At 40.3% G+C, this 26,295-nt stretch overlaps 1 protein-coding gene and 1 pseudogene across 6 annotated transcripts in view; both read right to left on the bottom strand.

Moving 5' to 3' along the window:
• Positions 1-26,295, bottom strand: part of NFIA (nuclear factor I A) — a 394,588-nt gene that overhangs the window by 62,720 nt on the left and 305,573 nt on the right. For all 6 annotated transcript variants that reach the window (XM_002750888.5, XM_078332012.1, XM_009001349.5 and 3 more), the window contains one exon: positions 22,128-22,256. In XM_002750888.5, the coding sequence (XP_002750934.1) occupies positions 22,128-22,256 (129 nt within the window). The remainder of the gene's footprint in view (positions 1-22,127; positions 22,257-26,295) is intronic.
• On the bottom strand, positions 12,582-12,708 carry LOC118143557 (U2 spliceosomal RNA; annotated as a pseudogene).

Genomic DNA, 26,295 nt, shown 5'->3' with positions numbered 1-26,295 from the left:
GATGGTCTGATGAAACCCTTTACTTCATGAAACGTTTAATCTGCCCAATAGATATTTGCAGGCTCCTACTATGGGCTCAAGAAACAAATCTGAGCCAAAACAGGTGAAATTTTGCCCTCAGTCATACAACCGAGGATGTCTCAAACTTCATCTATTTGAACCAGAATTTTCATTACCTTCTCCTCTCAGGCTGATGCTTCTCCCAGTCTTCTCCATCTTTGTAAATAGCTTTTCCACCCACTGCAACATCCCCAGAACTGAATCTGGCACTCAATAAATATTTGTTGGATGTGCAGCAAATGACTAAATAAACAGAGGTTAATAAGATAACCATACTGTTAAACATAGAATAAAATTTGCCAAAACCAAATCTTGGTTTCTCCACCTGGCCAAGAGCCAGAGAACTTTTAGTAAAATGGGTGAAACTTAGTACTTCCTACAGTGAATGATAAATCTTGGAACTGATCATTGTTGCTGAGTTAAATCCCACAAGCTAAAACGTTAAATGGCTCTGGTCATCTCTTAACTCTGCAAATTATGCTACTGGCTTTAAAGAATTAGAGGAAGTTTTTCATCCAACATGGTACAGTCCTTCTTGCTGATGGCAAAAAACTTTCACTCAATACCCTGCATCTGATGGAATAGTTACTAGTTAAGGACAGAATGTGGTATTTCCCAAACTAGGCTGAGAATATGCTGAGCCTAACAAAACGAACACTCAACTTTTGCAGGATGTCAAACACCAAGGTGGCACTTCTGCTGACATGAGCCCCTGGTAGGCTGACCTTGAAGATAAAGTGCCACTGCCTCAGGTGCTCAATGGAAAGTGATGGGCAATTGTCTGATTATGAAATCATGGTGGCCAACAGAGACTGCTGCCCAAGGAAGAAATTCACTTGAGATCAAACAGAACTGATCTTTAAAGAAACAAGATATAAAAAATAATTCTAAAGGACCTTGTCATCTCCCCATTAACTGTTAATACACATCCGTGCCCTCATTTTGTTGTTGTTGTTAAATACGTAAAAGAAAATAATTAGCAATGTAAATTTAGACCTTAGTCTCTTTATTATATTTTACTAAAAACAATTTATTCATCATTTCTCTGTGGAACAGAGTTTAACACAAACACAAGAACATATGATACTATACGGAATTAATTCTACAATGACTGATTTATAAGAATCAATTAATTCTTAATTAATACCAGGAAATCATTTAGCCTGTAGTTTCAAATTAGGCAGTTGCTGAGTCTGCATTTTAAAGGGTCATCCTTTGCAGCCCTTACTTTCTCATGCTTTGGACTTTCTGGCTCAGTCATCAGTTCACTGTGCAACTGGAGAGAAATCATTCAAGATCCTGAGCCTTCATTTCTTCAAACAGAAAACAGTTACGTTATTGACATCACAAAGCTCTAATAATTATTATTAAGTATACGCTGTTTCTCTGGATAACCTGCATTCATCTTCTACCAGACACACAGAAACCCACTGAAACTCAGAACTGAGATTTCATCAATCCCTAACTTCGTTTTTCTTCTCTCCTATTTCTTGTTTTCTCTCTTTGTTTTGGATATTTTTTATTGTACCTAAGTTTTCATTTAAGTTGTCTAAAGTCATTTTAGAAAGAGCCATGGGGGTTAAATCAACTTAAGGGTAAAATTCATCAAGTATATTTTGAGATGGCCAGATCAGGCTTTATAGAAAAAAATTCCCGTTAAGAATTTGGCATGATGCTAACGGAACGCACAAAAAATGGTATGAGTCCAGATTTTGGATGAAGAAAAACATGTCTTATGGATGTGTGTGTGTGAGTAGTTGACACGATAAAAAATTATCACACATTATGTAAATGCATATTTAGATCCTTTAAAATGTGCATTATTTACTTGAGAGTCAATAAAGGTTTTTCTCAAGTGGTTACAGTTTATTGCAGTGCATCCATCTGTATCCATGTTGATGTTAATACAATTTTGCGTATTAAAAGACACTACGAAATTGGCTGCTTCCGGCATCTAATACTCTTAGTACCCTAGGCCAGGAGCAGCAGAGAGTGTCAGAAACACTTCACTCCGATGGATCTCACTTCTAGTTTAAACTTTAATGAGTAGCCAGACTTGTTTAAAACAACTGCTTGGGCTTTTCACAAAGAATATAAATAAGATGGGAAGGAAGGACATTTGATCAGGTTTCTTTGGCTGCAATGGCATTGCCTACACATCCTGAACAAAGTAGCCACAATGGAAGAAACAGAGAGCCAGACTTTCCCAAAGGGTGTATTACTCAGCTATTTATTACAGAACGATCATATTACTGGACATTTAAAAAAAAAAAAACAGGGCAAACAGGTTGGTTTACTTGTTCATTCCATTCCCCACAAGTCCAGCACCTCCCAGTTCTTGAAAATCCTCTCTCTCTTGGTTTTAGTTTGAGAGAAAAAGTTAAAAATTCAAACAATTGAAAAAAATGTATATACATATGTAACTCAAAAATGCTTCTTCTGTTAAGAGTAGAATTTACTAAGACTGGGAAAGGAGAAGGTCAGGCTCATTATTGTATTATCGGATATGTTGCGAGACTCATAAAATCTAACCAGTGATTCTTGGTTTGACAGTCCACTATGGGGAAGAGGTCTAGTAGGCACATTGAGTACTCTTAAGGGGAGCTAGAACTACTTAGAACATCTAAGGTGGGCCATGTGAAATAAGACTGTATCAGGAAGCAGTGTCCACACAAACTTGGAATCTTGCCTTTTTCTGCTTTTATAAGTCTGAGGGAAGAAAAATAAAGTAATCTCAGTATTTCCCATGGTTTTTCTCAAGCTCAACCTCGAAGAACTCAAATAACCCTCACACATTTTCCCTCAAACCAAAACTTTATGGGTTGAAATATGTTCTTCTGTATAACCCTGACATTGCCTTAATTGCGTTATCCCTTGTCCATGAACCGTTGCAGATTCTCACACACTGGACAGAGTCTTGGATTCTTTTCACGTTAGCTTTTGCTTTCTGGCATCGGCCTTTAAATCCCAGTCTCTCTTGTATGGGAGGCTACAAAGAGAAGCTGTCAAGGGAGCAACACAAACAATAAAATCTAATCCTCCTTCAGGTGCAGTGTGCTCTTAAGGCAGTGTTATATACAGGCTTCTTCCCCCACAAGAGTGAACAATCATCCCTGAGCCCTGGCATCTGCAAAACTTCATCGTCTTAGCGTTAATCAATACAAAGTCAGGGGCAACAGGTGAGACTGCAAACAGTTTTTCTCTGTTAGCACCATTACAAGAAAAACCTTCTCATATGTCTTCAGAAATATGAAGATGAAAGTTACCATGTCCATACAGTAAGGGTGGCATTAAAAACGCCTGACTACTCATAATTAGAAGTAAAAATTTGTAATAAGGCAAACCTTCAAATGGAGAAGAAAATTGAAGAAAAAAATCCCGCTTAAAAAAAAAAGCATCTTTCCATAAGGGCAAATTGAACTTAAAAATGACTTAGATTGTCAACTGCTATGTATCTTGCTTCTCCAGAAATTCAAAACCACACCGCACCATTATACCCTACCTAAAGCTGAGATATCTGTCTTAATGGTCCATAGCTCTAATTTATAAATCACGCATGAATCATGCCTGTCATTTATGAAAGCGGAGAAGTTTCGAGTCATGGGATTTATTTGAACAGAGATACAGGAAAGAAGAATTGACAATGGTTTTCAAACCTTTAAGAGGCGATGCCTTTTTTAAACAACAAAGTGTTTGACTCAAGGTGAGCCAAGGTTTTTCAAAACATTTGGTACACATCTTCAACATCACTAAGATGCACATGAAAGGACCCAGATATGTCAAATTGAGAGAAATATATGACATTACATGATGGCTTGCAAAATACCAGTGTTTTTCTATTACTGCTACAGGACAAAGTAACTTTATGCTACAGTAAGTTTTTAAGACAGTTAATAGATTCGATTCCATTTGAATTGAAGGGATCTTCTAAAAGATCAAATTCCAATGTGTTTTGGAAAAATAGAGGAAAAGGAAAGGCCCGTACAAAAAAAAGAAAGGCCAAATTCTTGAAAAATTTTTATCTAGATCAATTTTACCTACTTCAAGACCTCTGTGGCTCAAAGGCCCTGGCTAGACCAGGAGTTGGCAAACGTTTTCTGTAAAGACCAGATACCAAGTAGTTTAGACTTTGCAGGCCGTATGGTCACTGTTGCAACTGCTCAGCTCTGCTGCTACAGTGCAGAAGCAGTCATAGACATGACATAAATAAATGAGTGTGGCTGTGTTCCAATAAAACTTTCTTTTCAAATACAGACAAAGGTCTGTTTGACCAAGCCATAGTTTTTCAGTGGTGTAGACTCACACAATTCTTGTTCATTCTCCAAACACCTTGTGCTCTGTGAGTCAGACACCTGACAATCACTGCTACTTCCACCTAACCATATCATGTTCTTAAACAGCCTTTCTGTTGAAGCCCAAGCTTTCTGAAGCTTTCCAAAGCAATCTGTGATATCTCATTAATTCTCCATGGTAGCCTTTTAATTATCTGTCTTCACCATTACTTAACATGGCTTGGTCTGTTCTGTGTGTGTGTGTGTGCGTGTGTGTAATTCTAAGTTAAACATATGACTTGGAAAAGCAGTGCAATGTAATTTTAAATTCTAAGCTCTATCACTTACAAGCTATGCTTCAGGTTGCTGAGCTTCTCTATAACTCAGTTTTGCCATCTGTATAATGGAGCTAACCTCACAGAGCTGTTGCGAAGATTAAATGAGACAATGTATATAAAGCACATGGCACAGTTTCTGACCACACAATTAAGTGATCAATAAATAGATTCCTTGATTGGTATGACAGTACTATCATAGATAAGAATGGGGATAGGCAATGAATTAACTGAAATTTGCTTCTGTGTGCTAGGAACTGTTCTGACTGTGGAATACAGGAAGGAAAGCAATGGTGGAACAAGAGGTCCTTATTGCTCGTTTGTCCCTTGGAGAAAAAATTAAATAACTGTGGATAAAATCGTATGTCCTATCAGTATGGATATGACATGAGGACCTTGAAAATAATTCCACCAACAACAAAATGAAAAGCAAAAGCAGCAATAGCAAAAGCAACAATCTTGACCTAATAATCATAGATACCATAGATAGCTAAGTAAACACAAAATTTCTTTAAAGACCTATAGAGTCTTTGCTAACGAAATATACTGTGAATCCCTGCCTTTACTTAAAGTTCAGACTGTAAGACTTAATCCAGAAGCTTCGAACTATGGAACCAGCTCCCTCTAGATGCAATTTTTCACTTAGACCTATAATCCTTGAGTGTCCATGCTGACTGCCCTCTTTACCATGTAGACCCCTGCCAACCAGGCATTTTTTTTTTTTTTTGAGACAGAGTCTCATCACTCTGTCACTTAGGATTAGGATGGAGTGCAGTCATGCTATCTTGGCTCACTACAAACTTTGCCTTCCGGGTTCAAGTGATTCTCTTGCCTCAGCCTCCTGAGTAGCTGGGATTACAGACACCCACCATCATATCTGGCTAATTTTTGTATTTTTTTTAGTAGAGACAGGATTTCACTATGTTGCCCATGGTGGTCTTGAACTCCTGAGCTCAGGAAATCCACCTATCTTGGCCTCCCAAAGTGCTAGGATTACAAGCATGAGACACTACACCTGGCCCCAGGCATACTTCTGACCTCACCATATTCTGAGCATGGCCTCCTAAAACATGGCAACAGTGGAAATCTCTAACATTTCCCTTGAAAGCCTCACCATGTTAGTTATTTGGAGGTTGCTTATGAGAAACCTAATACATATTGACTACTAGAAACACTTCTTAGCCAGGTGTGATGGCTCACACCTATAATCCCAGCTACTCAGAAGGCTGAGGTGGGAGAATCAGTTGAGCCCAGGAGTTTGAGACCACCATGGGCAATACAGTGAGATCTTGTCTCTACAAAAAAATTTTTTAAATGTAGCCAGGTGTGGTGGCCGGGATTACAGTAAGCCTATAATCCCAGCTATTTGGAGGCTGAGGTGGGAGGACTGCTTAAGCCCAGGAGTTTGAGGCTGCAGTGAGCCATGATCACACCATTGCACTCTAGCCTGGGTGACCGAGCAAGACCCTGTCTCTAAAATAAGAATAACAATAATAAGGTCAAATGCTTTTCAGAAGATCCGGATATTTTTCAGAAATATTTTCAGATTAGAAGGGATTTGGTTTTAACTTAGTTTCTGCTGCTACCTGGCATGTTATAAATGTAGGTGGCTTCTAAATACTCTCTGAAGCTCATCTAGTTTAAGCTCTAGAGGATGTATAGAATTCAGTATCTAGTATTACATTTACAAATAGTACAACTGATCCATACAAATAAAATTAAAATCTAAAGATCTGAAATAAGGAAGACTTTTAAATTATTTTTAAAATGTTTATGGGATATTAAGTTATAGGCTATATCTAGACTTAGTCTTTAAGATCCTTTGGCTTTGGGGAAACTGTAATATTTAGAGTTTAAAAAGCCCTGAGTGTGCTACTTTAAGCTCTGTGAAACAGAGCCCCCAGCCTTTGTCCTGCCAGGGCCTCTTTGAATCGAAATTGACCATGTTCATGCGCTAATTGCCTAAGCTTCCATGATGGCTGATGCGAAATGTGTTCAAACACCACGCAACAGCTGTGATTATTGGAAATATTTAGAGTGATGGTTTAATAGGCAAAGTTGACAAGAATCCAGTTCCAGGAAGGGAACTTGAACTTTTACGTAACATGTAAGTGATACTACTGTGAGACTAAATGAAGAATGAAAAACAAATCAAAACAATTATTTGAGAAAAAGCGAACCACCATAGATTGGATGGTTCCAAAGATTAACAGAAAAAGGGAGGGAATCTTCCAGTGACCTGTCAGAAGTGAAATGGAATTACAAACTGCAGTCCTGTGAAAGAGGACTTCAAAAACAAGATCCGTGCAGATGCTTCTTGGACAATGACCGATGCTGAATCTATGGTATTGCAAGTCTTTCCCTGCATTAAAAAAACGCAGGAAAATAAGCAGACAAACAAGCAAAATCTCATAACAAACATAAAGCCATGGGTTGTTTTGCAGCATTTCTCTCCACCAAATTGTTGGATTTATACTGAAATTGAAGCCTCTATTTCTGTGCAACATGATTACTAAAGCATAGGCTACTTTGTTTTTTTTTCTCTCTTTTGAGACAGGGTCTTGCTCTCTTGACCAGGCTGGAGTGCAGTGATGCAATCTAGGCTCACTGCAACCTCCGCTTCCTGGGCTGAAGCAATCCTCCCACCTCAACCTCCCAAGTGGCTGAGACTACAAGCATGTGCCACCACGCCCAGCTAATTTTTGTATTTTTAGTAGAGATGGGGTTTCACTGTTGCCCAGGCTGGTTGCAAACTCCCGGACTCAAGTGATCCGCCTGCCTTGGCCTCTCAACGTATTGGGATTACAGGTGTGAGCCACCTCTCCAAGCCAATGACTACTTTCAAGGCATCCTCTTGAACTCGAAGCACCTTCCTGAATTCACCCCGCAGGACTTGAGGATTTATCCTACTGAGGGTAGATTTCACACAAGGAATGAAATAAGCAACAGAACAATCAGTCTCGTGATTAAAGTCAGGGGACCAAGTTTTCATTCTAGCTTGGGTATTGACTAGCAAGGTGCCAGCCTCCTATATTCCTTAGTTTCCTTTATTACAAAATGAGCTTGACTACTCTGGCTTTAAAATCATTCACTCCCTATGCTAATCTGGATAAAGTTATTAACATTTCCAAACCTACCTTTTCTTATCTTTAAATTTCTTATCTTTAAATAACAGCAGCAACTGGCCAGGCATGGTGGCTCATGCCTGTAATCCCAGCACTTTGGGAGGCTGAGGCAAGGCGGATCACAAGGTGAGGAGTTTGAGATCAGCCTGGCTAACATGGTGAAATCCCATCCCTACTAAAAATACAAAACCTTAGCCAGGCGTGGTGGTGCATGACTGTAGTCCCCGATACTCAGGAGGCTGAGGCAGGAGAATTGCTTGAACCTGGAAGGCAGAGGTTGTAGTGATCCAAGATTGCCCTACTGCATGCCAGCCTGGGCAACAAGCACGGGACTTCGTCTCAGAAAAAAAAAAAATAGTAACAGCAGCAATTAACAAGGCTTTTCTGAGGATTAGAATTAATGGATGCAGGTGCCTCGTTCATAGTAGGATCATTCATTCAGCAAGTGTATTGAGAATCTACTATGTGCCAAACAGTATGCTAGACTCTTGGTTATTTAATACTCTTAGAATTGGTTTTAGAATAAATTAGGATACATGAAAAGTAATCTGGATTATACAATGCAATGAAGCAACACCAGGTAATTGAGAATCAAGAGCTGAACCATTTTCAAATTACCCTGGGGGTCTGTGGCATGAACAAATAGGCCTGGGTTTTACTTGTGCTCTGCAAATGCTAGCTGCAGAAACAAGCCACAGCTAGTGAGTAAGCTGAGCCCATTGGCCAGCACTCAGGCCAGCTCTGCTATTTGCTCCTGCAGTGGGTAGCTGTTGTTTTTGCCTGCCCAGCAGTCCTTCACCCCTTCTTCTGGAAACAGAGCTCTAATGTTTCTTTGGGGAACTATGCATCCCTCAGCCTCAGTCTATGTGGTTAGGGTGGACTTCACCTTACCCTTTGGCTCCATGGGTGGGCAGGTAAGCCAGGTCACACCAGTGAGGCATTCCACTGCCTTTTAAACTAAGGGATGTGTTAAAAGTGAACAAATGACCCAAACCGGGATAGTCAGAATCATAAGCATCTAGGAGTAGGTCCTTCCCTAGATCTATTGTTAAAAAGTTGTTCTTTTTCTCTTGGGGTTATTAAATTGGTGGACATTAAGCCTGGCGCTGCTCACACTATCTGTGCTGCAGTCTGAGGATATTTAGCCTAAATAAAGCTAAATATCACAAGAATAAAGCTCACACAGAGGACAGCAGACCTGGGTGGGACTGTGGGTCTGGGGAGGGAGAAAAGGAGGGTGAGGGGGAGGTAGAGGGGCAGAAGGAGGGAGAGGAGGAAGGGGGCGCTTTCTGAAGGTAGCATTTGAACACCTGACTCCATCTCTACCTTAAGCTACGTAACCCTAGACTTTTCAGTTACATAAACTAATCCATTATTTTCTTTTGGGGGAGTGGAGGAGTGGCAAAGCAATTTGGTTGGGTTTCTCTCATTTGTAAGAATCTTTCACTTGAGTATGTGTTAACATATCTACTGTTCATTACTTGGTATTCGACAATTCAATAACTCTTATTATGATACTCAGAAATTTGGAGAATCAGAAAGATCTAGACATACCCCTAAGGGATACCAAAGTTTTAAAAATTCATATTGCATACCAAAAAAAAGGACCCACACATCCTGACCTAAGTACATTCAAATCTCCACAAATATTTCAAATAGCTTGCTACAGTATTCCTCAGCCTTCCTTAATTCCCTGCATATTCATCTCATCACAGGTATAATCATTTGTCTAATATCTATCTGTTCTGCTAGATTGGAAGGGAAGGACTGGCTGATGTAGCTTGCTCATTAGGCCCAGCACAGTGCTTGGCAGATAATGAGTGCTCAATAATTATTTGCCAAATTGACTCTTACAAACAACAGGTTCTTGTAAACAACAAAGGTAATTATCCCTTTAGGAAGCACCATGCCTGAATGAAGGCAGGTCAGAGCAAAGTCTACACATGGCTAAGGGGCTACCCCTCATGAGAGAGGAGCCGCCTTCTCCACTGGAAAGGTTCCCTGTGCTTCCAAGTGTGCAAGAACGATGGGATGGGGAAACTGGGCTTGCTCTTGTCCCCGAGACCACATCTCCTCTTCCAGGCAAGTGTGGCTTCTCCACAAGAGGCGGGGCACATTCTTCCTTCCAGACCAACATGAGCAGGTAGAAAGAGAGAACTGGGGATGGGGATTGAGGAATGAAAGAATCATTGCAAGAGAACTACAGACAAAGAAAGCAAATAGCAACAAGAGGGTGGGAGAATCTGGGAGACAATGAACACCTATGGGATGTTCATTGTATCCCGAACTCTTTCCGTGTGTCATCTCACTTCCCCTCCCAAAAAGCCTTTCCAATTTGGGACAGGTGGGAAAACAAAGACCAGCAGAGAATGAGTGACTTGTAGAAGCTGCCACACACCCCAAGTGGCTATCCAGGATCTGAATTCTATTCTGGCTGACTTTCATTGCCCTTGCTGCTCCCGTTTATTTTTCACAGGCCAAATGGTTTATTTCAGACTTTTGTTGTTGTTGTTGTTGTTGTTGTTCATAGACCCCCTTATTATTGTAATAGAAGTTGGCAATTCTGATGATCCTCAGATGTGTTTTGCACATAAGAAATTTTTTCAGGGGGAAAAAGGAACTACCATTCAATATGAAGAAATGGCAAATGTAAATTTACTGTAAAAATATGAAGTTTAAAAAAATTCCATACATGTGGGTGGTTAAACATGCTAGTTTCAGTAACACGAAGGATGCAGCCTGGAATGGGTGACTCTCAGTGATGCTGCAAGCACATTAATAGGGGCCATACATTCCCATTTCGGTATCAGCACTCACCCCTCCTTTCCTACATGGATGATAAGCTGATACTACATAAACATTGTTCAAGCTACAGTCCCATGCTATTGTAATTCACTTAACTTTAACATGATTTATGATTCTGTCAATAGGGGAAGTTGAAAACCCTGCATTGAAGCTTAAATGTGAGCTTCATATTTAACACAGTAATTGTGTGTGTGTGTGTGTGTGTGTGTGTGCGCGTGTATGTGAGAGAGAAAGAGGTAGAAAAAACCATTCCACATAAAGAGGAGATACAAGTCCAATCGTGAATTTTTTATTCTATGGTGAAAAAAGGAAAATAAATGAGTCTACACATGGAATCCACATTAGATTAAGCTGAACCGGAAAGAAAGAACTGCTCGGGACTTATCTGATTATGCAAGGTACAGTCCAAGTGCATGATACCAGGAAGTCTTAACAATGAGAGGATTTCTTTTTTTTTTAATTGCATTTTAGGTTTTGGGGTACATGTGAAGAACATGCAAGTGAGTTGTATAGGTACACACGTGGCAGTGTGATTTGCTACCTTCTTCCCCTTCACCTATATCTGGCATTTCTCTGGGTTTCCAAGAAACCTTGCTCAGAACCACTGCCTTCACTATGTACAAACACGTGGGTCTATGCCTGTGTGTGCATGCACCAGTGGGACACACAGGCCTGCGTGTGATTGAGAGGGACAGAGAGAAAGGGGGAAAGGAATTCCAAGGGAAAGCAGCTTCCTTTGTGAAGATGAGTTGAAATCCAGGTCCCCCGGGTTAATCACCCTATTCTCTTTAGCACTCACCCTGGAGGCCCTTTGCCTCTTTAAGAGATTAAGGAGCCAAGTGGTCTCACTGCCCTAACCTGTCCTCCCAGGGACAGCATATTAACATGATTCCACTACGGAAGAGCCCTCTTTAGAAGTTTGCTGCAGGGATGACAAATTAACCCAGCAGGGTGTCCCACACATCTATCACAGTACAAATTATTAGTGTAATAGAGCTTTTAGTTATGCATTTATCTAGTAATTATTGAACATTACACAAACCCAAGCTGAGCAGCCATGGCCCTTTATGAGGGTGGCTCAGTGGGTGGCCTTACAGTTAATTTAGGATAGTTCTCCACTAGGCAGTTCACTTGCAGACAAATTAGCTAAACAGCCTTCTCCTTTAAATATTTTCCATGTCACAGTCAAACTCTTTACAATACAGTAAAGGTACAGTTTTAATTACACGCTTCCTGACTTCTGTTTAGTTGTAGTTTTAAAGCATTCGCTAGCACTCTTTTTTCCTTTGGCTGGGCAGTAATAGCTGGTTGTAAGTATCTGGCTAATGAATTTAATAATTTCCTGAACTGGGACTTAAAGGACCTTTGCAAAAAAAAAAAAAAAAAAAAAAAAAAAAAGCTGCTTTTTCTCTTTAGTGTCCAGCAACTTCAAACCCCATCCACAATGCTGCCCATGAGGGCAGGCACTGGCACTGGAGCTAACCGTGAACGAGGCTCACAGACCTCTTGCTTCTCTGATCCATGCTCCTCAAAGGTGGCTTCTTAGGTCTATGAGGCCTGCATTTGAAAACCAATTCTGGCAATTCTTCTTGGAGAAAGGCAACATCATGTTTTCTCACATGACATACTCCAGTAATAAATAAACACTGTGTGTCTGTTGGCAGATTATTTCAGCGCCTTGTTAGTAACAGGTACCTAATTGCTTCTCATTTTCCTGAGATGATTCAATTGCACTAAACCAGGAGAGACAAATTAGATTCAGTGGATCACCAGCATGTTCTACAACTAAGTTAAAAGCTTCCCTAAGAGGCAAAGTAGTTTGCAGATATGATAGGAGAAAGATGAACAAACCTAGCGCTTGGGGGCCTAGGCCAGGGGAGGGGTGCCACAATTACAGTAGTGGTGAAGCACCAGGGAATGTTCCTTCTGGAGGGACCTTAGTTTGGAGAGAAAAATTTATGATGCCACAGCAAATATTCTACAAATAGGGGACCAAATCATTTTGAGCTCATTTCTCTTAATGTCTATCAAGGTGAAGCTCTTAAAACCAAACATATAAACTGATAAGAACAGATACTACACATGATCTTAGCCAAAAGACTGAGAAGTGATTGGATCACGAGGTCAGGAGATTGAGACCATCCTGGCTAACACAGTGAAACCCCGTCTCTACTAAAAACACAAAAAAACTAGCTGGGTGTGGTGGTGGGTGCCTGTAGTCCCAGCTACTCCCGAGGCTGAGGCAGGAAATTGCTTGAACCCCGAAGGCGGAGGTTAGTAGCAGTGCCCCTGTCAGAAAATGGAATCACATTTTAATTATCACAGCCTCAATTTGTGAACAGTCTGGGAAGGGCTTGGGGGCATGGTGGTCTCATTTAATTTACTATCAAGTATTAATACTTTCGAGGAAAGATGAATAACTGACACTTTTGACAATGTTTATTTGCAAGAATGAACTACCTCAGTCTGGCGCGGTGGCTCACGCCTGTAATCCCAGCTCTTTGGGAGGCTGAGGTGGGCAGATTGCCTGAGGGCAGGAGGTCAAGACCAGCCTGGCTGACATGGTGGTAAGTTGTCTCTACTAAAAATACAAAAAAGTCAGCCAGATGTGGTGGTGGGTGCCTGTAATCCCAGCTACTCAGGAGGCTGAGGCATGGAAATCACTTGAACCCGGGAGGCAGAGGTTGCAGTGAGCCGAGATCGCGCCACTGCACTCCAGCCTGGGCGACAGAGTGAGATTATCTCAAAAAACAAACAAACAAACAAACAAACAAAAAACCGAACATATATGAGGCTGGGGGCATGGTGGCTCACCCCTGCCAGAATCAAGGCAATTTTACTTCTAAACTCCATTTGTGTATGTGTGTGTGTGAGCTCTGCTTCATAAAGAAGCAGGGTTTAACCTCGTGTTGGCATTTCATATGTCTTAACTCCTCAGTACCTAGTTATGTAAGAGCATGACTTATTTGCAGTTGTAATCCCGGCACTTTGGAAGACTGAGGCAGAAGGATTGCTTGAGCCTATGAGTTTGAGATCAGCTTAGGTAACATAGTGAGACCCTGTCTCTACAAAAACATTTTTAAAAATTAGCTGGGCATAGTGGCATGCGCGTATAGTCCCAGCTACTCAGAATGCAGAGGCAGGAGGATTCCTTGAGCCTAGGAGTTCAAGGCTTCAGTGAGCCGTGATTGTGTCACTACACTCCAGCCTGTGTGTCAGACAGAGACCCTGTCTCCAAACAATCAAATATATACTGAGAGCATGTATATGTCTCTACATGCTGCTGAATACATGCACTTGAATATTATATTACCATACAGTGGAGAAGGAAAGAACTCCCTATTATTCTCAAACTTTCTCTGTTTGCCTTCAATCAAATCCATGCATTCATTCATTTATTAGACAAATATTTATTGAGTGCTTTCCCAACGCCAGGCACAAGGCGGAGGGATTCAGAGATAAATGATAAAGATGTGGTCATTGCCCTAATGGGTCCTGCCATCTAGTGATGAGTCGCCCTCCTATTTTACCTCTGCTTCCCTGCTCCTCTCTTATTGTCTACAAATATTATGAATCCACACTCCTCTAACCTTTCTTGGTGACCTCAACTTCCTGAAAGGTGATCTTAATTCTCATAATTCTCTGCGGTATATTTTTCTTGGCCAAACTGGAAGATACTGTTAACTTCAGACCCTCAGATGTTTCATCACTGAGAGCAAGATCCCTGTTTGGGCCAGGAGGATCATGGACTTAGAGAGGTTTATAGAGCATATAAACTTCTGACTACCTCTCCAAACAGAAACTGGAATGATTCTTTGAAAGCTGCACAATAAATCTTTGGTTTATATGGCCATTGCTTTAGTGTATCTTAGGCGTATTTTCGGAATCAAGGCAATTTTACTTCTAAACTCCCTTCGTGTATTTTTTTTGACTCATAAAGAAGTGGGAGTTTAACCTCATGTTTGCATTTAGTGTGTCTGAATTCTTTGGTACTTAGTTATCTAAGAGCATGATTTATTTGCTGTTGTTCTGTTTTGCATGCCTATAATGCGAAGGCAAACTATTTGAGACTAGGGGTTAGGTCTCCTGCTTGTCTGGACTTGTGCAGTGCCACATGCCACCGCAGTTGTCCATAATGATGTCCTTCCCCTGGTTTCCTACCGCAGCCTGTGCTTCCAGCACAGTAATGCAACTGCTGGCTTCCTTGTCCTCTCATCCTCCAGGAGGCAAGCACTCTAAGGACAGAATCCATGCTTCTCTTGTTCACTCTACTGTTAGAGCACCTTGTACACTGTAAGTGCTTGATAAGTATTTGTGGGAAAAAATTAATGGGTCCCCAGATAGTAATGAGTATCTGCAAGCTAATACAATATTGAAAAAAGCCAAACTGACCTCAAAAAGTTATCTCACAAGTGGCGTGCACCTAAGAGAAACCCTGAATTTACCAGAAGCAAGGACTCATGGGCTAAGAAAAAAGGCTAAGTGATTTGTTTATGGCTGCTATTAAAAAAAAAAAAAACTCAGTGTGATGGCACAGCTTATGTTATGATTACCAAAAGATCTAAATGGATATGTTATGACTTTGACTCATAAAAAATGTGAAAACAGACTAATTGTTTAAACAGATGCAGTTAATGTCTCGCAGTGGGGGAGACAAAGGTAGAAACTAATACGGTAGAAAAGGCACTGAACTGGAAACTTGATTTCCGGTCTTGGTTCCGGCTAGCTCAGATTTCTCATCTGTAAAAATAATGGAGAATATGTTGCTAACTGTTAACCAGCATATTTATCCCCTATTTACCCACTGATAAAACCTTAAGTTTAAAGAGAGTGGCCATGTGCTCAGCTAAAAATTTAGTTTCCAGCCTCCCTTGCAGCTACAGGCAATCATGGACCATAGTCTGATTGTGCTGCAGAAGATCCTGTGAAAAAATGGCAGGATAAGCTGATGGGTCCTTCTTGCCCTTGCCTTTTCCCTTCTTTCTGTGTGGCATGCAGACATAAGGCAGGAGAGCAGTGCCCATGCTGTGACCTCATTAAAAACAACCCACTGAAACAAGGCTAGGAGAAGAAATCTCAATCTATGATGGCACTGCAAGTGCCACCCTGACAGCCTTGAATCGCATACTTGCTTCTTCTTTTTGAGATAGGGTCTTTCTCTGTTGCCCAGGCTGCAGTGAGTGCCATGGTGCCAACATAGCTCACTGCAGCCTCAAATTACTGGGTTCAAGCAATCCTCCCAGTTCAGCCTCCCAAGTAGCTAGGACCACAGGTGTCTAACACTATGCTCTGCTAATTTGTAAAATTTTGTGTAGAGATAGGGTCTTGCTGTGTTGCCCAGGCTGGTTTCAAATCCCTGGCCTCAAGTGCTTCCTGCCTCAGCCTCCCAAAGTGCTGGGATTACAGGTGTGAGTCACCACACCTAGCCACATACTTGTTTTCATATGAGAAAAACATGACTCCTTATTTTCTTAGGCCATTATTCAGTCAGATATTCTGTTATTTTCAAAAAAGCTTCTTCATGGATACAGGAACAAATCAGAGCAAAAGAGTCCAGACCATAACTCTTTCAATTACTTTAATTGTGCCTCTCAATGTGGATTGTGGAGGCTGCTCCCTGTTTAGAAATCTCTAAAGCAAAGAATCGCTTTACTCAGTGCAGAGCATTTAAATAAAGTATCATTCATTATCTTCTTAATCTTGAAACCAGCAAAGACTTTAGGCAGAAAGAGAAGTTTCAAGATCTAAACTTTCAAGAAACTTTAAAATGTAACTGATGATTACTCCAAAGAATTCTCTAAGAAGTTAGACCTTCAGATCATCAACGAGGCAAACTTACAATTCTTGAAAAGGCAAAGAGACCAAGAAAAAAAAAATTTTTTTTTGAGATAGACTGTCACTCTGTTGCCCAGGGTGGAGTGTAGTGACACGATCTTGGCTCACTGCAACCACCACCTCTTGGGTTCAAGCGATTCTCCTGCCTCAGCCTCCTGAGTGGCTGGAATTACAGGCACCTGCCACCAAGCCCAGCTAATGTTTTTGTATTTTTAGTAGAGACGAGGTTTCACCATGTTGATCAGGCTGGCCTTGAACTCTTGACTTCGTGATCTGCCCACTTCGGCCTCCCAAAGGGCTGGGATTACAGGTGTGAGCCACTGCGCCTGGCCAAGATTTCTTTTTTCAATTATTATGAATGAGACAAACAGTCATGAGTAAATACTTTATTATTGTTACAATTTTAAGTAGTGGTAAAAGAAAGTCTTGAAAGCCCAATCTTTCAGCTTAAAGTGCACAGTAATTATACTAATGTATAACGATGTACAAATGCCTCTACTGAAATTTAATATCTTCCCCTACACATAGGATATTCCAAAATAACCTCTTTACCTAATTCTAACCACATAGAGAAACAGGTAGCAAAGTATTATCCCCATGGTACAGATGGCCAAACTGAGGCCACAAGGTTAAGTGATTTATCAAAGCCACAAAGAAAGCCAATATCAGAGTGGGGATTCATTTTAAGAAACCACATATCTCTACCTTTACTGTAAATAGGGAAGTGGTTAGAACAACATAAAGAAAGCCCACAGCTCTTAATAAGAAAGCTTTACCTAGAGAATCTTGCATAGGTTTTCTTTGGATGCAAGGCCATGGTTTTTCCACAACTTGGACATTTCTTACAAGGAAGTACGGCATGAACTATCATACATTTATTACCCTTGGCTCTTCTGAAGAAATGAAAACTCATCAGGTTCAGGGAGGGGATAAATGTCTTTTGGATACATTAACATGCAGTTTGACTACTGTTATTCATTCAACCAGTATTTGAGCATAAAACACACTGTGTGAGGGACAACAAAGAGAGTGAATGTCTAAGTTAGAGATCCTTCCCTTTGGAGGTTCTCCTCTAGGAAAGTGGCGAGACAAGATTAACTAACAAGGCCAGGTGAAGTTGGTGGAGGCAATGCATAGGCATGAAAGGCAGCAGGAGCTTGAGTGTGAGATGATGGCAAGCTGGGTGGAAGAGAGCAGGTTTTCCTTTGAAAGTAGTGCTTGAGCTGATCTGGGGATGTGGGTGGAATGCTGCTGGGTGAAGGCAGTAGGGACAGCATGATACTTTCAAAGTCTGGATGAAAAAGGATTATTTAACTGTATGACCTGCATGCATACTGTACTTCCAGGCACTGTGCAAATGACTACAAACACATGATTTCCTTTGCTCCTTACATAATACAATTCTTTTGAGTTAGAGATGATGATCTTCAACTTAGAGATGAGAAGCCTTTGGTTCAGAGAGAAAAGCAATGTGCCAAGTAGTGGACAGAGATTCGAACACCAGCCCATCTGACCCCTTGAGTTTCTGTTGAACCACTGCCACAGGCAGAATGCCTGTGGCCCTTTAGGATCCGTATCTTGAAATCCTAACCCCCAATGTGATGGTAATAGGTAGCAGGGACTTAGGGAGGTGATTAGGTCACAGGGTAGGGCCCTCATGAATAGGATTAGTGCCTTTATGAAAGAGACCCTAGAGAGCGCTCCTGGCCCCTTCTGCCATGTGAGGACACAGCAAGAAGATGCCATCTGTGAACCAGGAAGTAGACCCTCACCAGACACAGAAGCTGCCAGTGTCTTGTTCTTGGACTTCCGGCCTCTAGAACTGTGAGCAATAAATTTCTGCTGTTTATAGGCTACCCAGTCTACGGTGTTCTGTTCTGGCAGTCAAAACAGACAAAGACATCTGCTGTGCTAGGCTACCTCCCTCCAAGGCCCTGTGCTTCTACCTTGCTTTGCAATCTTAAGAGAGAGGTTTTCTTTGTATAAGGTGGCCATGAAATTTCCAAAAGTACCTTCTGTCTGCAGTCAAAAGTAAGGCCCTTGTGTTTTTAGTGAGGTGATCTTGATTTGCTGTAGCTCTGTAAAAGCTCACCTCCATTCTGAGCATGGATGTATGTTGGATGGTTACTGCTTACTAACTGGTGCTAGTCTAGCTGAGGCATTCCTGTGGGAAATGCCAGGGAAGGCAGCAGAAGCCTCACAACCTAGTGCTGGCCAGAAAGCAGTAAATGGCCTCCTCATCCCTGACCCATGCCCTGGGCACCTGATAAAGGACACGGTCTTTTCTTCAAGGTCTTTTTAAAGTTTGATTCTCTGGATTCTCTAATAATTTACTATTTTGGGTTGTGGCAACTTTGCACAATAAAAGGAGCATCACAGGTTGAAATCTTTATCTGTACCTGTGGCGTCAATTTCACACCGACTCCCACAGTTATACTCCCTCAATTTTGACCTCATTTTCCTAAAACACCAAATCTTACTCCCAAAGGTGATATCATTCCAAGAATTAGTTCAGAGAAAAATGAAGGGAAGACAGTATCCATAGCAAATATGCCTTAAATAATGAGGATGAAATTCCAACTTTTAAAAAATATCTTAACCAGAAAAATGTCTCACATTGACCTATCTCAACTCTTGTGATTGTTACCATAAAGAGGCAACTGAAGTTTAATCTCACCTACTCCAATTCCCTTCACCAGACCAATAAGCCAGGTCAGGCGGAGTAAGAACAGCTACCTGAGTAGACTTTCCTGAAAGGAGAGCCATGGATGCTGGGAGCCATCTTGAATTCTGGTAAAAACAATGAATCCTTGGTATTCCATAATTCTTACACTAGGCATCTTTCTCTTCCTCAAATGCAATTTTATGGATGAATATGAATAGATCGCAACTCATTATGCTATGAGTTAAGGAGGTCTGCCCCAGTTCAACCCAGCATGGGTCATTTTAGCAAATGTGCTTAGTCATCTAGCATGAAGAAGCTCTCGACCTGTACTCCTGGGGAAGTGCTCATGATAATAATTTCTAAAACTACAGTTTTAAGGCAAGACACGTATTAGATACTCTTCATATATACTGACTAAATGATAATATATGCAGATTACATTATGCTCTTCAAGGAATCTCCACAAATACTGTTTTACTCTTGCTTCTGTAAAAGAATACAAGATTGGGAAGAAAGGGTCATTCATTAGCAGTACTGAATGAAAGTGTCATTCATTAGTGGTACTGAATACAGTACAACCCATTGTATTGATGAGGACATTAAAAAACCCAGAAGGTGAGTAGTAAGGAAAAGAGGCAGCCTACCCAGTTCTCCTGATGGCTGGTGTACTGTTCTCAGTTCTTACTAACTTGCCACACCACAAATCTTTCCTTTGCTTGGGATGGCCCTCTATTTATCTAAGCATCTTTAAGATTTGATTTCAATGTTATTTATACTTTGAAGTCTCTCTCTCTCTTCTTTTTTTGACACAGTGTTGTGTTCTGTTGCCCAGGCTAGAATGCAGTGGCACCATCTTGGCTTACTGCAGTCTCCACCTCCTGGGTTCAAGGAAGTCTCCTGCCTCAGCCTTGTGAAGGTAGCTGGGATTTTTCAGGCATGTGCCACCATGCCCAGCTAACTTTTTTTTGTGTATTTTTAGTAGAGAAGGGGTTTCACCATGTTGGCCAGGCTGGTCTCAAACTCCTGACCTCAAGTGATCTGTCTGTCTTGGCCTCCCAAAGTGCTGGGATTGGAGGTGTGAGCCACCATACCCAGCCTGAAGTTGCTTTATTTGATACAAGGTGATAAGTTATAGCACATTCCACAGCAGGTGTTTTTTTTTTTTTTTTTTTTTTTTTTGAGACATCATCTGCTATGTCACGCAGGCTGGAGTGCAGTGGCTCATGGAACCTCTGTCTCCTGGACTCAAGTAATCCTCCCACCGCAACCTCCTGAGTAGCTGGGACTACAGGTACTTGCCACCATGCCTGGATAATTTTTGTATTTTTTTCTAGACAGGGTCTTGCCATGTGGCCCAGGCTGGTCTTGAATTCCTGAGCTCAAGTGATCTGCTTGCCTTAGCCTCAGAAAGTGCTAGGATTACAGGCGTGAGCTACAGCACTCAACCCATCATCTTTTACTTGCTTATTTCCTTGTGCCTCTCTTGGGCAGTAGATCACATGCTCTATGAGGACCGGAACCCACTGGTCCCAGTGTCTCAGCAATGTCCCAGTGTCTCAGCAGTGTCTCAGGCACTCAGCAAATCCTTGTTTAAAGAGTGCATAAACCTCCATGGTCCCCACAACTCTGAGCACCGGCAGAAACTTTAAACATTCAGTTAGCATTTAGAATATGTTAACCTCACCACAGAAAGATGAGAAACAACACATGCCTCATCTCCTTGAGGCCACATATATTCTGACTAAAAGGGCTTCATAGCTCTTATCCCCCAGTACAGTTTATATGCTCAATGAATGTTAACTATGAGAATAATGCCTTAATGCTATTTAATAAGCCTCATTCTGGAACCTTATAATCTAATTCTGATTCAGGTTTTCAAATTATATATAGATAGTAAGCCACTCTGATTATACCACACATACACACAAATGAAATAATAAGAGATCTTGAGAAAGTTCTACCAATGATCACAAGATGTATGAAGCAAGTAAGTTTCATAATTATAAAGAAGTTGCTTCCCGCGGCAGTCAAAATGCCTACTTGCTTCAATGCGATTTCTATGTGTGCACTGGACAGCCCTCTGACACGCCATATTTCCCTGAGATGCACGCAGAGCATATTCATAAAGGGATTGAGATTTGTGGGACTAACACAGATTAATGTGAGAAATATCAGTTTCCCCAGGCGTATGTCAAACAGACGAGATCATAACTTTCTAGGATGTTTTATGATACCAACTGGTGGATCACAGACCTACCTAAAAGAAAATCTGATAAAGGAAGGCAAACGTGGTTACAATTATTCATACTCCTACTGTGGGAGTTTCATAAACACATTAATAAATATTTTTATCTTGCAATAAGATCAAGTTAAGTGATTTGCTGACATTCTCTTGAGGTTTAAGCCTTGTCTTTAATGTGAAATACAAATCATATTTCTTGTGGACACATTTTAATAATAAACTTAAAAGCATATGAGACAAAAATAATGAAAACACTGCAATGAAAACCAGACAAACTATCTACCACTTCAAAAGGAGTGAATGAAGACCGCTCGTCAACACCCTGATGCAAACAACCTCAACACAAAATGCCACATATTGAAATCATGTTTTATGGAAAGAGAATCAGCAGGGATGAGAGAATGAAAAAAAGCTACTACTTGAAAACAGGTAATTGACCACATGGAAAACACACACACACACACACACACACACACACACACCCACACACACACACCCCTTGTAGAACAGATCTGATTTTGCTTCAATTCAATTTACTTCTCATCTCTCTGCAAAAATCTCACTGGCAAACAAACAGGTTTGGTCCCTTTTTGCCTTGGGAAAGGACAACACATTTGATGCCAAATCACTTTGGTTTCTAAAATTCCAAGGCTGCCCCTAAGAATAAGAAATTGGAACATTCACTGCCTCAGGAGCATTGAGGGGGAGTCCTCACTGTCTCTCATTTTGCTACTTGGGTCCAAAGGCCATGACAGAAGCACAACCAAGGGTCCCTGTGGAGCAGCTCACCTCTAGGTCCTGTAATGACAGGTCGGTGATGCTGTGTGAATGCTGTTCCCAGGGAGGAGGTCTGCGAAGGGGAGGGGCTGCTGAAACCAGACTTCTCCGACTTCTTCAGTGTGGTTGGAGATGGCATTCCTGGGAAGAAGGATCAACTGGGTAAGTACACTTTAATTCATGCAACAATGGTTTGTGCAACCTAAAAGATAACATTGAAAGAATTAAACACAATCCAAAAAAGGGATCCACCTCTGAAGGCAAAAGATGCTTTAACTGCTTCGCATTATTTGTCACAGGAACAAAGAGGTGACAGAATAGTCCCCTGATAAGTCCGTCTGTATTTGATTTCATTTTAGTCTACTTAATCACAGTCCCTTTTGGGTTTATCGATCTTCTCTAATAATATAGGGTTCAACTTTTCCAGTGTTCCCTAAAAGTTGTTGTTTGTGTCTGTGACCTCTGGGACCCCCAAGAAGGAGACTATCTGTGTTCACTTCACATGCAATCACTTCATCTTGTTGGTTACCTTGCTTTGACACCAAATTACTTTCTTCATATTTTAAATAATCTAGCTGTTTCAACGTAAGAACACACTCAACAATGGCAACTTCATTGTTCATTCAATTAATAGAAAAAAAAGAAAAAAGAAAAGGAAAAAAATGTTAAATGCCCTACAATTGGGACTGGTTAAATAAGTATGGTAAAACCAGTGTAAACAGTACAAGAGTAATGGCGTGGCAAAACACTTCTAATATCACGTTAATTGAAAAAGGCAATTACAAAATAGGATGTTATGACGCCATTGAAAAGGGTATTTCTATGCACAGAGAAAGAACTGGAAGGCAACACGCATAAACTATAACAGTAGTTCTCTCTGTGTGTTGAATTTGGGTGATTTTTATTGCCTTCATTTTGCTTACTTGTCTTTTCTATGATGAACATATATCGCTTTCAATGTTAATACAATAAAAGCTTGTTTTTAAAAATAGTATTTTTACTATCGTGTCTAAGATTTTCACAGCAGTTCCAGCATAGAAAATGCTTTGGGAAGAAAATAATGGAGGAACAGTGTCTTGTAATTACTGGATTTGTAATGTTCTCAGCAACCACGCTGACATACCCAACTGGAGGCATCCTATCATTTTGGTAGGGTGCCAATTAAAACAATGAAAATTTGGATTAAAAATAAAACAAGTGACTCCTAGTCTCTACATCAGGAGACAAATTTGGGCTCTCTTAAGGTTGTAGCACAAAACTGGTCTACACTGATGTTGAAAGAACCAAAATCTATTTTACTTATACATGTTTACATGTGCTGTGTTCCGCCCATGACCAGAGAACTATCTGGGTGAACTGGAAAAGTAAGTAATAAAAATCATAATGATATTAACATGCAACTGTTACTGAGTACCATGCACTATGCCAAGCACTTTATAGGTACAGATTTGTCCAGAAATTTAGTTAGTTTGGACTGTATCTAAAAATGTCCTTGTTATTTCTGATCACAGATTTCCTTAACGCAATTCTACAACATGACCTTTGAGAGTGACTCAGATTTGATAAGGACAGCGTCCTTGTCTGCTTTGTTCTCCTCTATGTCCAAGACATTCAAGGGTCTGAAACACCCATATGGTCTGAAAAGATATTTAAAGTACTTGTGCAGGTCTCAGCATTACCTGTAGCTTACATTTAGATGCTTAAACATAGCAGAGCTTAGAGTTTTGGACACCAATAAAGAAACAAATTGCAAATTGGTAAACACTTTTGCATAGCCAGATGTAAGTACAATATGGAGTGGTATGTGATTTCATACTAATTTGACAAATTTGAATCAGATCCTTTCTAGATCAATATCCATGTGATTTGAATTAAAACTGAAGTCACTAAGTGACTTACTATATTAGTTGTATTTGTTGCTTGCTGAATCAGTAACCAGTCACACCATACCGAGCTTCTAATGTAGGATGCACTGAGATTTTGGGTGAACATTCACTGCAAGTAACCTCACCTAAGGTATCATCATGTAATTACACTAAGGAGGAGATTTCAAATTAAAAAATGAAAGAAATAAAAAGCTACAAAATGTAAACAAATTCCCAACTCATTTAAATCTTTCTCTGTAGACCAATTTATAGGCTGCCGACCATTCCACTGATCTAAATTTAGTTAAATGCCTGAACTATGTGTCATAAAGCAGAAGCAGAACAGATAATAAAACAAAAAATCAAAACTTTAAAGATGGTAGATTTTTTTTTTCCAGATAATGGAATTGCTGATGAAATCCAGGATCTTAACTAATCTTATTGATGACAGTAAATGGTTGGACTCAAGAAAAAGTTATGATTTCTTTGAAAAATTCATGTTTTCTAATCTATGCCGTTCTAAATACTGCAGAAATGTTGACATGATTGAAATCCACTATTTAGGCTTCTAAAAGGAATTGTAAGTAAAATTTGGTAAATGACAAGTATCAAGAATGACCAAGTTAGTAAATGAGTTCCAAAAGAGCAAAATTTAAATCTTCTTTGCAAGGGTTAAAGAGGAAAGAAATACTGTTGGCATGCAGCAACAACCAGCCAAACTATGTATAATCTTCTAAATTTATCACAGTCAAGTAATATGAACCCTAAGGCTGTCATGAATCTCAAAATTACTTTGTGTTTTCAATTTTTAAAGACTCGTATTGAGCACATTCCCTTATAATATACTTCAATATTTTCTCCACATGCATAATGTATGTTTGGGTTAATTTGCTTTGTATACTTAATTGACCAGATGAAATTCCAAAATGCTAGTAAACTGCTCTATGTTAAAGCTAGAGAACATTAATCTTGGCTTTTATTTTTGAAATCAAATTTGGTTCTGTACGTTACTTTAAAAATAAACTCCTTTTAAAAATCTCTTTTGCCAATTATTTATGCACAACTGTTACAAAATTACTGTGCAGATTAATGACTAATTGGCTTTCCTTTAATGAATTAAAACTTTAATTTCAATGTATTTTCTAGCAGTACCAGATTTTTTAAAAAAAGATTACGGACGAAGGAATCCTACCCCTTTTCTGGAGCAAATGAAATGTTACTTCAAAGTTCAATAAAGAAAAATAAAGCATTTGGTAGAATGAGAAGAAGAAATATAGCATAATGCTTTGTTTCAATGGGACATTTCATCCTTTTCATTGGTATAAAGAACCCAATGATAGTAAGCACCATTGGAGATACATTTCAAGAAGGCCTTTGGCTTGTCACTGGTTTTCTGAACATCCAGAATTTTTGAATTCTGAATTTCCCTCTATTCCAAATTTCCCTCTAGTCTGCCATTTTTCTAGGCTATGTGAGTCATTCAAAATTTTATTCAGTTGACAAGGGCAAACATATATGGGATTTTAGTCATGTAGTGGCTTTGCTCTTTGGAGGCACTTAAACATGTAAAGTTCAACAAGAACACCTCAAAAATACAGGCCAAATGCAGTATTCACAATTCATCATTAGTATTTGTGGTAGTCGGGCTGGGCTGGTGGCTCGTGCCTATAATCCCAGCACTGTGGGAGGCTGAGGCAGGAGGATCGCTTCAGGCCAGGAGTTTGAAAGCAGCCTGGGCAACATAGTGAGACTTTGTCTCCACAAAAAAATTATTTTTCAAAGTCAGCTGAGTGTGGTGGCATATGCCTGCAGTCCCAGCTACTCAGGAGGCTGAGGCAGGAGGATCGCGTGAACCCAGGAGTTTGTGAGCTATAATACCACTTGCACTCCAGCCTGGGCAACAGAGAGAGACCTTATCTCAAACAAAATTGTGGTGTTCAGAATTCTAAAATGGATTCCTAGTTCACGGCCTTGTTTAATAATGCCTTATATAATCCCCTCTCCTGCATGTGTGAGGTACTTGTGAATATGATAAATTAAGATTCTTGTGAACAGGTTATATTATACCACAAAGGTGATTATATTGATTAGGTTATGTTATATTGCAAGAGACTTCTGCAAATATAATTAAGGTCCCCAATCAGGTGAGTTTGAGTTAAGAAAAAAACCAAAATCTATTATCCTTGGTGGGCCTGCCCTAACCAGGGCAGCCCTGTAGAAAAGGAACTAGAAATCTGAGAGAGATTCTTCTTCAGGCTTTGAAGAAGTCAGCTGCCATATTGTGAAAGGACCTGTGACAGTCACATGGCAAGGAA

Source organism: Callithrix jacchus, chromosome 7 (assembly GCF_049354715.1).
Source record: "Callithrix jacchus isolate 240 chromosome 7, calJac240_pri, whole genome shotgun sequence".
Lineage (NCBI taxonomy): Eukaryota > Metazoa > Chordata > Mammalia > Primates > Cebidae > Callithrix > Callithrix jacchus.
The sequence above is the reverse complement of the archived record's forward strand: the minus strand, read 5'-3'. Positions and strand labels throughout refer to the sequence as shown.